At 39.5% G+C, this 13,390-nt stretch overlaps 1 protein-coding gene across 1 annotated transcript; it reads right to left on the reverse strand.

The window, feature by feature from the left end:
* Positions 1–5,826: 5,826 nt before the first annotated feature.
* Positions 5,827–12,801, reverse strand: LOC306891254 (uncharacterized protein). Its single transcript, XM_079451351.1, has 9 exons — positions 12,551–12,801; positions 12,348–12,377; positions 8,208–8,481; positions 7,978–8,117; positions 7,299–7,584; positions 7,067–7,206; positions 6,733–6,821; positions 6,476–6,569; positions 5,827–6,301 (listed from the first exon to the last, which is right to left on the reverse strand). The coding sequence occupies exons 1-9, from the start codon at positions 12,582–12,584 to the stop codon at positions 6,279–6,281; spliced, it is 1,110 nt and encodes a 369-aa protein (XP_079307477.1). The 5' UTR covers positions 12,585–12,801; the 3' UTR covers positions 5,827–6,278.
* Between the last annotated feature and the right edge of the window lie 589 nt (positions 12,802–13,390).

A 13,390-nucleotide genomic window follows, 5' to 3' on the forward strand; every position in this document is an offset into this window, starting at 1 on the left:
TTTTGTCTAGCTTTTCACATTAACCTTTTTCCAATTTTAGTTTCTACCGTCTGTGCCTTTTTGGTGCATCAGTATCAATTCCGCAACCTTAAAATATCCACCATACGCAGATTACTGGCGGGTATCCAATTCCATGCCAGAATGCATGATCCCGGTTATCCAAGTTTATTTTCCACGCCATCCATACGGTTACTTCTGAAAGGTATCTCTAAAGATACAAAGAAAACAATGGATAAACGCCTTCCCATTACTCTCCCCATTTTAAAAGAACTGGTTTACTCGTTGCGCCAAGGGCTATTCTCAGCATATACTAACATTCTCTTAGAAGCGGTATTCTTAACTGCCTTCCATGGCTTTATGCGCCCAGGGGAATTTACTAACGACTCCCGGAGTTTCGACCCATCCAGAGATCTGACATTTTCAGATATTAAATTTTCTCCAAGCCACTTTATAATTTTTCTTAAACATTCTAAAACTGACACGACATGCGCAGGCTCTACAATTAAAATTTTGCGTTCCAATAGCGATATTTGCCCTTATACTTCCATGATTAAATACCTCAAAACTCGCCCTAGTCACCATAAGCTTTCCCCCCTTTTCGAGCTATCAAACGGCTTTCCCATGACCAAAGAGTGGTTCAGGATTCATCTTGCCGCAGCGGTGCGGAGTTGCGGCAAGTCCTCCCATCTCTACACCGGGCAATCATTCAGGATTGGAGCGGCAACATCTGCAGCAGCTAGCGGGATTCCGACCTCTGCAATCAAAATCCTGGGCAGATGGTCTTCTATGGCATTCGAATCCCATATAAGACCGGATTCTAAAACTATCCTGGATGCTCAGCAGGCATTCTCTACAAACTTAAGGTACTTCATTGCATATACTGGTGGTGGTGGCATAAGTATAGGTTACTTATAGCATGGCTTCTGAAAGCCTCATATCAGCTTGTTATCGAGCAAATTAGGCTCCAGGGATACATTCATCGGCTTGTGCAAGCCTCATACTAGCCAGTGCTGGCCTGTCGTTATTTATATATATGTCGTTTATTTTATTATTTCTTTCTGTGCTTTTGCAAGCCCTCGTAGCCTGTGCAGGCTCCAGGAACATATTCATGGGCTCGTGCGAGTCTCATATTAGCCAGTGCTGGCTTGTCGTTATTTATATATGTTGTTTATTTTATTATTTCTTTCTGTGCTTTTGCAAGCCCTCGTAGCCTGTGCAGGCTCCAGGAACATATTCATGGGCTCGTGCGAGTCTCATATTAGCCAGTGCTGGCTTGTCGTTATTTATATATGTTGTTTATTTTATTATTTCTTTCTGTGCTTTTGCAAGCCCTCGTAGCCTGTGCAGGCTCCAGGAACATATTCATGGGCTCGTGCGAGTCTCATATTAGCCAGTGCTGGCTTGTCGTTATTTATATATGTTGTTTATTTTATTATTTCTTTCTGTGCTTTTGCAAGCTCTCGTAGCCTGTGCAGGCTCCAGGAACATATTTATGGGCTCGTGCGAGTCTCATATTAGCCAGTGCTGGCTTGTCGTTATTTATATATATGTTGTTTATTTTATTATTTCTTTCTGTGCTTTTGCAAGCCCTCGTAGCCTGTGCAGGCTCCAGGAACATATTCATGGGCTCGTGCGAGTCTCATATCGGACCGTGCAGGCCCCGTTGTTATTTATATATATGTTATTATTTTGCTCAGCAAGCCGTTCAGCCCGTGCAGGCTCGGTAAATCGTATGCTTCGCAAGCCTCTTATGTGCTTTTGGAGGTTTCAGTTAAAACATTGATATTTAACTATAACCTTTATAATACCATTTATGCTATCTTCAGAAGAAGTCACGTACAATGCAACCTCACGTATGTCCAAACATGTCTGACCCTTGCTTACTCTCTCCTTTAGGAACTCCAGTGAGATTCCTTATCCGGTGGGTTTATTTCCAATTACTTCTTCTTTGGGGTAGGCTCCGCTCCTGCCTTATCTTCAGGCAGGAACTCCAGAATCATTTTGCCATGATTCCTTCATCGGACGGGGCCTACGCCCAAACTACTATACAATACAAATATATTGTTACATAATAAATATCATATATCGTTCTTTGTTTCACGAGTCTTTCTGGTAGAACTACTGATAAACAAATATTCACTAAAAATAGAAAATGTATCTGGTTTATGGCATAACGTTTAACGGTTCCAACTTCCAAGTATAGAGGACATTGACTACCCTAAAAAGAAGTAACTTCTGTTAAACTAAAATAAAAACACAATGTTGTCTTATAATATTACATGTTCAAGTTACATGTATAGTTACAAGAAAATATATTGTGTAAATCATATATAAACTATTTACTTTTAATGAAAGAAAATGGCCAACATGCACTTAACCAGTAAACTAATCAGTACCGTCCCCTGGTTCACAGTGGTCAGCTTATAGTCGTGAGCTTTAAAGAATTTTAAGGGAAATGTCAGTTTAAAATTCAGCACAACAAATGCATGAAGTGACCTTCAATTTGTGTTTTACAACACAAGCTAAATGTTGCCGTTACAAAAGTTGACTGCCACAGAAATTCAGGCCGGGAATCCCGCACTCATAGAGGTATGGTGGGCGGAAAGTGCCAAACAAAACAACAAATCTAAAAGCAAAATAAGAACCCCAAAATCAAAATGACAAATCTGAAAACACAATAACAAATCTAAAAACAAAATAGCAAATCATAAAACACAACAACAATTTGAGAAATAACAAGTCAGAAACCACAACGACAAATCCGTCAAACCGGAATAAGGTAGGTACTTTGTTGGAATATGACAGCTACTGCTGATTGGACGAAACTCCTGTCAATCAAGATATCAGGATGATCAATGTTACTATGAGAATGGAAATGCATATGTGATACATGCATATTCATTGATAAGGTTCAAAAGACACATTTTGTTAATAAACTTGAAACGGGCTCATCTTACATTAGGAGCAGATGCGTGTCTGTTTCCTGTGCAGCCATGGACCGCGGAACGCATCTGAACAAGGGGGGCCATAATTTCAAGTCACGCGGAGGGGCATGCATCAAATGCATTGAAACAGACAATATTACTGATATATTAAATAACGTTGCGGAGCACTTTATTTTATTCCGACACCACACAGTCACATCTACAGTACACACATGATGAACACGCACACATGTTTCCTCAGATTAACCCCTCTGATCCCACTTACATTCACACACAACAGGCCAAGCCTATTTACACATAAACGCACAGATGAAACTATAGCAAACACATAAAGTACATCCAGTCCACAACCACAACTCATCTTGCTGCCTTGAATCTAAATCAACATCATAGTCACTATCATCACAAGTCAAGACTCATAATCAGATTGATGTGCAGAGCCGCACAGACACACACACACAAAACAAGTCAAGTTTTCTGCTCGTGTCACAAAATGTCAGCCAGTTAAAATCTTTGAACCACTGATATTGAACTGATCTTGCTTGTTGTGAAGACCCAGTCCCCTGAACCTTTTTGGTCTTCATAAGAACAGCAGGGTTTTGTGAGATCCATCACTTGTACAGTGGCTGTCGGTGGCTTGAAGCCGGAGGAGAGCAGCTAGCGGGCTCGTCTGAGTCTGTGGTGGAGATGGACGCTCCGGGTCTGTTGTTGAGGCGACAGTGGAAGCTGGAGTAGTTTGCTCATTTTGTTTTGCCAGTTTATTTGTTAAAAATCTGACATTGACTTCTGTCCCTTCATTGTCGCAGCCTGGTAATGCCGCCAGCGGTTAAACAGGTGCCCGCTGTTAGCTCGCGACGACGCTCAACATGACAGACCTAGTAACTACGTCGACGTAACGTCGTAGTTGATAAACAATGCACACTAATTTCAAATCAAAATGCAGTAGTCAGTGTGAGTTTTTTTTATCGCAGCAGTTGGTGAGAGTGAGTGAAGCTGTGTGGTGACTAGTATTGTTTGGCTCGTAAAAACACGGATACAACTTAGGCTTTTATTCATATAAGAAGTTGCCTGGGCCATGGCCCCCCTGACGATCATTTCTTCTGGTCCGCTAGTTTTATTGTGGTAAACTACAACTGTTGTCATTTGTTTTACTGGCAATTGCAGCAGGTAGCCTATGTGTTAACATATCCGATAAGAGGCACTTTCTATAATGATACTTTAAGCCAACTCTGTGCTGGGTTGTATTGGCCGCCTTCAGTTTTCCCCTTGTTTTTGCCTCCAGTTAATGCCGTGACGAAACCTACAAAGGGGTCTATACAGTGATGTCTGGAGGAGATGTTTGTACATTCACTTTGATGAACCTCCAAATAGTGATACTAAGGGTCATTATCATTTTGTCCTTCTTCCTTCGGCTGAACCTTAAACACTCATGAGCAATGAAAAAAAACATGATTATGAAATGTCATGTGCAGTTCTTCCGACACATATATATGACTGCAAAATATACACAATACAAAAGGACAAATGTGTTGGTGGCTATAGAACACATTACAAACAGCTCTCTCACCTGCATGATCTACCCAGGCCTTACAGAAACTGAGGATGTTGTTACAGCAACACTGGACGTCAGCCAATGATTTGCAGATGAGAGTCCGAAAAACATATTTTACCGGAAAAATTAAAAAGGGAAATTTGATACAAAATACAAGTTAGTATTCACAAAACCTAAAAATATCAATATAGTTTGGTTAGAAATCCCTTTAGTATTTAACTGAGACTCATGATGGGTTAAAACACAAACATCTGAGAACAATCAGAGCTATGTTTTAACAGAATTCAAGTGTGAAGAATCAATAGAGTGTTACACCTCCTAATAAATCCAGATTACTCTGCGTTTAAAGGGTTAAAAAATGTCAGATCACCGGTTTATTAGGATGATTGTGAGCATTTACAATATTACAAAAGATGTTTAAACAGCAAAGGAATAGTACAGTACAGCTGTGAACCATTCAAATACACAAGTCTAAATAAAATTCAGTCTTAAAAAGGGATCTTATGCCCGTAAACAATATGAAATGTAAATGTAAACAACCTGGTCTCATACGAAATAGGTATCACTTTTTGCTAAATAAAATACATTCCATCAGGTACATATTGCAACCCTGCATCACGATTTTCACTAACATGAATGTTAACGACACCATATTCTGTCGGGGTTTAATCATTCGGAATTTAATCAGACATCTTATTTTGTGTAGGTTTATGATTTCGTACGCACAATTAAGACCCCGCCCCTTAACCTAACAGTTGGCATGTAATAAACACAACATGTGACAGAAAGATACGGCTACGGATGCTGTTTATTCCAAGCGTTCCGAGGCCAAAGAACAAACCCAAAGCGATCCTCCTCTCGGTTAGCCATAAAACTCTGATCCTGACCGGCTGCGCACGGTGACAGAATACAAAGATTACCATCGGTTTTCTGAAATAGATTTTCTGTGTTCTGGGCGGAGCACGCACGAATATTGTGGATGCATTCCTGGAGAGCGATCGTCAGTCATTACAACCTGATGTGCTCACACAACTATATCATTTAGAAGACTCAAAACACAACGGGACCTGTTTGTGCTGATTTGGTTGTATTTTTGGTCAGTGTTTGCAATAAATAGCCCTTGACTGACTTAATGTGTTTATGTGGTTGGGAAGCTTAAGGTTTAGGGGAGGAGAGGGGTTAGACGCTCCAAAATGTCTATTTAAATACAAATAATAACAATTTATAACATGGTGACACTTACACACATTCTCAGGTCCAGAGGTTCCCAAAGTGGGTTCGCTAGGCCATGAGGGCGGGTCGCAGGATTTCTTTTCCTTTTTCCTTTTTAATGAGAAATAGCGTATTTTATCAATCAAGTGTAACAAAACCTACATGTATTACTTAAGTTAAAAATAAATAAAATGAGGCAAATGAATTTCCTCCCCTGAGGTTATAACGTCACGTTAAAAGTCAGGTGCAGCGAGTCCATTAACAGCACCACGTTTAATTCACGAAATTCACCATATCCATTCCATGAATTTAATCAGATTTGTCATTATCATTTTTACTCAAAAAATATATATAGACGGTCTATGTTTTACTTCTTATGGGGGTCTCTAATGCCTTACCAGGACCCCCAGCCCCCCTTCACTTCGAGCACTGGACACAGCTATAGTACACCACTACACAACTAACAACATAGTGAGAATGATTATAATGAGCTTCAGCACGAACAATAATAGAAATCACTGAATAAAATCAATCAGCATTTACATTAAACATTCTTTTGTATTTCCAGATTAAAGATGTTTAACACAAGGACCTGTAAATAAAACAAGAATTCAGTAAATCACATATAAAGTTTATCTGTGATAAATGCATCACAGGGTCATAAACTTATGTTTCATCTTATATTGATTGACTCTTAAAACAAACAACCTTCATTTATGAAGATATTTTGTGTTACATGAAAGAGTTGTAAAGTGTGTGTACTCGCCTCCGTCCTCCTCCTGTTGTTCTTCTTCTTTCTTGGGTAGTTGTGTCCAGGACAGATTAAAATCAGAGATGTTTGATCCCAGAACAGACTGAAGCTAAAATACATCAAATATTTCAATCCACACATGAAACATACTGTCATTTCTCATCTCTCATCATCACTCATGTCATATATTTACACTCATCAAACACTCTCATATATCACTTCTGTCTTCAATCATCACATTTACTTTTGTGTCTTAAAACTCTTTTTCTCACCTGATGGAGGATTTTGTCGCTCTCAGCAGCTGTATAATGACTGGAGGAAAACTTCAGACTCAGAAAGGTTCTTCTTCTGTGAACTGAAACTGAAAACACAAGTTCACCCACCATATGTAAAAATGCTGATATTTGATGTAAACATTGCAAAAGTTTCACTACAGATGACACTGACAAAAGCGGTCATGAGAAACACATTTTTGTGTGTGACATAAAATGTAATTTAAATATTGTGAAAGACTAAGTTGATTACTCAAATTATCTACTATAATAAACAATTCAAAATATGACATGTATCACTTCTACAAACGGTATAATATTTTTTAGAAATTACTTCTTCCATAGACCTCCACCTCACACAGAGCGAGATAAGATGTAGGTCCAGATCTGACCACATTCACATAACGTCCATCCATCCCGTGACATGAGAAACTGATGGTTTGACCAAGTAGAAAACCAGAAGTCACAGCACATCTAGAGAGAGAGAGAATCACTGAATCTCTATAGAGGCGTTTCAATCAATCAATGAATGAAAAGTGTTGAAGTGATTTCATGAAGAACTTTACATGGGATTGTTGTTTCCATTGTTGACCAGTGAGTTTCCAATACGAATCTCTGCTCCATTGGTTTGATATACAGATCCATCTGATCTAGCAGTGATGACCACAGTACTGATGTCATAATTATCCAGAAGATCCAGCCTCCACCATGAGTCACTTACAGATAATGTATGAGAGCAGAATGGACTACCCAATGGGTCTGGTCCATATCTGACACCATCTATGGCATGTTGAGCTGTCCAGGTGTCATATGTGGATGACTGTGTAGCTGTTCTGTTAACTGCTAAATTCTCTAGAAAATATATATTGAAATACAGTTGATCAGTTAGTCTGCAGATATATAAACACATCTGTGTGAATCAACTAATAACCATTTGAATCTTTTCAACTCTTATGTTCATGATTCACGTCTGACGCCACATGACTGTTCTAAGGTTAATGTGAACGATCCACTTCAAATGGTAAAAGATCACACATGGAAATTTATGACTGATCGACTATATAATCAAATTATATAAATCAAACAACTACATAAATAAATGTTTTAATGATTCTTAGATTTGAATAGTTCCAAAAATAATATTTGTAGAATGAACGCAATTTCCGAGTGCCTTTCGACATTTACATTTATACACAAGAAAACATTTCCTTATCTAATGTTATAGAATTATGAGTTAGAAATGACCTGTGTCATAGACCTCCACTTCACACAGAGCAAGATTATTTGTCCGTCCAGTCATGACCACATTCACATAACGTCCCTTCATCCCATGACATGAGAAACTGACAGTATTTCCAGGTAGAGGATCAGAAGTCACAGCACATCTAGAGAGAGAGAATCACTGAATCTCTATTGAGGCGTTTCAATCAATCAATGAATGAAAAGTGTTGAAGTGATTTCATGAAGAACTTTACATGGAATTGTTGTTTCCATTGTTGTCCAGTGAGTTTCCAATACGAATCTCTGCTCCACTGGTTTGAAATAAATATCCATCTGATCTGGCAGTGATGATGACTGTTTTAATCTCATAAACATCTAAGAGATCCAACCTCCACCATGAATCACTTCTCTCCTCTGTAGCAGAACAGTACGCATCTCCGTATCTCACACCGTCTATGGCATGTTGAGCTAACCATGTGTTGAGATATATGGATGACTGTGTAGCCGTTCCTTTCAATGCTAAATTCGCTAGAAAATATAAATTCAAAGACAGTTGATCAGTCAGTCTGGAGAAGTCATGAAACTTTAAACCATTAACATTCAACATCAAAAGATAATTATGAGTTAAAAGTCCAGAATGTCAGATTTTCTTAATGTCTGTTTCATCATATTCATGTTTGATGAGTTGAATAGAAGAACACTTCTGAGAGAGTCTTATGTGAGTATATTGTATGAATTGTGTGACATGGGTTTTAAACACGGATGGATTATGACTTTGATGACGTTTCAAAGACCCCCTGCTGGCATCCAGGGATCAAGGTCTGAAGGCCTTAGCGAGTCGGACACTAAAGGACATCAATTAACACTCCTCTAAACATTCACTGATTCCGCTTATCCGCCTTGTGTTTTCCTGCTTGCTCCTGCGCTGGAGTGAAGGCGGTGTTTCAGAAGTTCCTCCCATCACAGTAAGGACATTACAAACAGTGCTTGATAAGCAGAATATATAATTTGATCGTTTATTTTTTTGTATTATTGTTGCTAATGTTTTGTTCCTGGTTTTCTATTTTTGGTGATAATAACTTGTACCAAATATCGTTGAACTCCCGTCGCTCCCTAGTTTGGTTTTCCACGAGTTTGCCCCGAGGATGAATTTCGCCCCGAGTCTGTCTTTCCCTTGTCATCATTCCCGCACCTGCTGTCATCAGATTCATCACCCGAGCTATATTTATACTCTCCCTGTTCCTGTGTTCTGTGTTTAATCTAAACGTAAATGGTGTTAATGCAACTGGGGGAACTGACTTTGATGAGCTGGGCTGTGTGCAAAAATTTTAATTATTTCAACTTGACACTGCGTATTAAAACCATGGCGCTTATGTGAGAGATAAACTTTAAAAACCCTCCGAAGGGAGGGCAGTTTATTTATTTTCCGCAGTACTCTACACCTAAAAAAGCTTCTGCCCTTTCCAACTAATAGATACTTGCGAATAAACTTATGCCTTGCATAATTTACATTTCTGCATTAAAAAGACGAGCATTTAACAGTCATCTTAATAAAAAAGTTGGTTTTAACTTACTTGATAAGTATGTTTCTTAAGAGAAAACTCTTTCACAACGTAATCCAAATCCAGCTGTCTCACAAGACTGCATTCAATGGCCATTAAAGACAGCGAACTGAGATGTCTTTGACACTTTAACAAGATTCATAAAAGGGAATGAAGGAGACGGGAACTGGCAAACATAAAATAACTTTTAATTAAATAAACACACACACAAACCATAAAGTCCAGGCCTGGTCCTCTCAAACATGTTGGTGGAGGATAGGATTCAAACAGTGTCAGATTAAAAAAACAACCTGGTCTGTTTGAATACAGGATTCTGATTGGCTGGAAGGTGTGAATTAAACAAGTGATTCTCCACCGATTGCCTGCGGCCCTTTGGTGGGCTTCGGAGCGCCATCTGGTTGACTGTGTAGGCAGTGGTAGACTACCGGCAAATTAATTTGTATTTGTTTTTAAATTGAGACATTTAGTTGTTTTGTAATGATTTCATAAATCTTAAAGAAACACTAAAGTCGAGTCAAGATGCATTATCTAAAAGTCAATGTTGCAACACCAATCATGTCACAACGTCAGATTGAACTAACACGTTACGACATTCAAATAAAATTACGTTATAGTAAATTATGTTACTGTAAAATATCTCGTTTTCTGAAAAGAAAATCAGATGTCGGAGACAGTCCTGTGCCAGCAAAAGTGTTGAAGTGTGTGATGAGAACTAAGGCTGTGACGGCGGCTGTGACAGCCGTACCACCGCAGTGGGAAAGAGCCATGACGGTGGTGAGCTGCCGCGCGACCACCGCTGTTGATTTGTCCATTAACACCCCGGTGGTATCAAACTGCATTAAATTAGGTTTTATAATGGCAGGTACTGAGACTAAGCCGAAGACACAGGGTGTTATATGTGGAGACATTTTATCGAACGATGCGCAAAAACCATCAAAGCTACAGAGACATTTGAACACAGAACATCCGGTCTGGTCTGACCTGCCCTGTTATTGTTACAGTAATAAAGGTTTACTGAGTAGACTTGCCAAGTCTTTTCTATGATTATACAACAGTTTTCATCTATATAGCTTACTTGACTAAGTCTGCTACTGTGGCATAAAAGATTTACAGCAAGTATATGTACTCTTTGAATATTCTGTGTTCAAACTATTGTATTTGGAAAGGTGGTCCTTGGAAATGTTTTAAACAGTCCTTGGTGGGCAATGAGTTGCAAAAGGTTGAGAACCCCGACATTAAACCCTTTAACGCACGGGTGGCTCCAGACAGTTTGATTACATTCAAAATTTACTGACCAAGATAACTTCACTTTCACCGGTTTTATCTAAAGCTACACTGTAAAGACAGACCATTAGCAATGCTGTTCCAACCCTGGTAACTGGACGGAAATGGGCACAATCTCATGCGTTGCAGCAAGCTACATGAGCCCTAAAGCACAGTGACATTGTAGGGCACGTCCAGTTGACAAGAGGTGGCTTGGGCCTTACAGCAAGTAAGCCAACTTGGTGGAAAGCCTTAAAATCAGAGAGGAGGAAAATGGTGGTCGAGGATGTGCTCCCATCACCAAAAAACCTCCACCAGTGGTATGGCGTGGGCCCAACTTGTGCCCTCTGCCCAATTCCAGCGACTCTCAAACACATCTTGACCCGTTGTAAGACCAGCCTCACACAAGGTCGCTACACCTGGAGGCACAACCAGGTCCTCAAGAGTCTGGCAGCAGCTCTTGGGAGCAAGAGGAATACCAACAGCTCCTTGCCCCTGAGAACTATCAATCCCATCACAGCCCAAATCTTCATCCGAGAGGGACTGGTTCTGTCAAACCAGAAGCTGGACAACTAGCCATGGCCCGGGACTGGAAGATGCTAGTCGATATTGGCCAGCAACTAATCTTCCCACCTGAGATTGCAGCTACCACCCTTAGGCCAGACTTGGTACTCTGGCCCCCTTCAGTGAAGTCTGTTTTCATCATAGAGCTCACAGTCCCATAGGAAAATTCAACAGAAGAGGCCTATGAACGTAAGAAACTGTGCTACATAGAACTTGCAAAAGACGCTCAACAATGAGGATGGAAAGTTAAAGTCTATCCGGTTGAAGTGGGATGCAGAGGTTTTGTGGCTTCATCCACCATCAAACTGCTGAAAGATCTTGGCATCCATGGACAGGCTCTGCGACAGACAATTAGATCAGTCTCTGAAGTAGTCGAAAGAAGCAGCCAGTGGATATTGATAAAGCGGAAGGACCCTTGCTGGGCTTAAAGAACCTCAACATGACCCACTCACTAATCCCCCCCACTTGATAACCCAGGTTACAACCCCCTATGAAGACGGTAAACAAGGTATGTGGTTAGCTCTAGGATTGACTCAGGGAAGAGGATGCCCCCTGCCTTGCATAGTCCCGTAGGCTACGCCGTTTAAACAACCAGGCAATTCTCATGACTTTGGGACACAAGCTCAGGTTTGATCACCCTGTATCTGGCCACCTTTGATGAGGGTTTAGAGTGTTGAAAGGCCGAAACACCCCCTGATTCAAAGGTACACTACTGATGATGAGTCCCAAATTTACAGCAGTCCTACGTCTGAGATACAGCTCTCACGCCACTCTCAACATCAAGTCCCACCTCATGTACATACGATCCATTGCTACAATGGACAGTTACCATCATGTCCCGTGTTTCATGATTCATTCTAAACATCAATAAAAGCTTTAGCTTGGCAAAATATATACCAAAAAAACAAAGCATTAGAATCCTCTAACCACAAAATAAGTGATCAATAAAAACATTAATTTACATCATTTTACATTCCTATGTGAAAAATCTAAAGAATTTATTACCTTGTATACTCTCTGTAATACAAAAAAGACCTGTTGAACAAAAATAAGAATTTTACACATAATTACTGAAATTTTTTTAAATTAAGATTCATACAAAGCTGTTAAATCTTGGTGTTAAAGAGTTAACTGAATACTGACTGACAGCCTGTATAATGTTGAGATGTTTGTGTGTTCTATGAGATGATGATGTAATGTTTACTCACCAGAAAGTAAAATGAGATGAATGAGTTTGTCCATGTCGCTGCTGAACAAAAGGAATCTGAGAATAGAGAAGAGAAGAGAATTGAGTTTCTTATGGGTTATGAGCAGAACGTGTGAGAGTCGTCCTCTCTTCTTCTCTCTTCTTCTCTCTTCTCCTCTCTTCTTCTCTCTTCTTCTCTCTTCTACATCAGTACATCCCTCTGGACAATTGTCTTTCTCTCTCCACCCTCATGATGACATCAGCACTCAATGTCTTAAACATAAAAAAACACATTTGTCAACTCGAGACTGATTTACAAATCAAATGTGGTGTCACAAAAATGGCACGAATGACCAATTGCACATGGAAATGAGGATCTGGTTCCTGGAAACTGCCAGATACATGTAAAGTAATCATATTACTATTCTTTTCAAGCTCTGCTGGACTGATTTCATTCATGAACGCAAGTCAATGAAAGACTGACAGAATGTTTGATATCTTCTGAACTCACAGCTGTGTTTTCTCTTCCTGATCGTTCACTCGCATCATGTTTTGTGTTATGACTTCAGAATAAAGACACTTTCAGACAGACAATTCAAACCTAAAGACCAAATAACAAAAATGTACAAGCAGAAATCAAGAGAGAATGAGAAAATCCGTTTGAGATCAATAATAAACAAGATATGTTGTTACACATTCATGTGTAACAAATCCATCATTGAGCTTTAATGACTCTGGATTGTTTAACACATGTTGAGGTAACAACAACTCAGTATAGGATTCTTTATGACCCGATGGTTGCCTTGCCATATTTTTCTCAACGATCCTTCATTTTTATTTTATCTAGAAATGATCAATGAAA

This window comes from Barbatula barbatula, assembly GCF_947034865.1.
Source record: "Barbatula barbatula genome assembly, chromosome: 1".
In the NCBI taxonomy this organism is placed as follows: domain Eukaryota; kingdom Metazoa; phylum Chordata; class Actinopteri; order Cypriniformes; family Nemacheilidae; genus Barbatula; species Barbatula barbatula.

What these genes read in the sequence shown, in the direction of transcription:
- LOC306891254 (XM_079451351.1), bottom strand. Translation starts at nt 12,584, where the DNA reads ATGGACAAACTCATTCATCTCATTTTACTTTCTG. An exon ending in AATGGAAACAACAATCCCAT is followed by an intron (nt 7,207 to 7,298) that starts GTAAAGTTCTTC and finishes CTCTCTCTCTAG; the next exon opens with ATGTGCTGTGACTTCTGGTT. An exon ending in ACAACAGGAGGAGGACGGAG is followed by an intron (nt 6,302 to 6,475) that starts GCGAGTACACAC and finishes TTTTATTTACAG; the next exon opens with GTCCTTGTGTTAAACATCTT.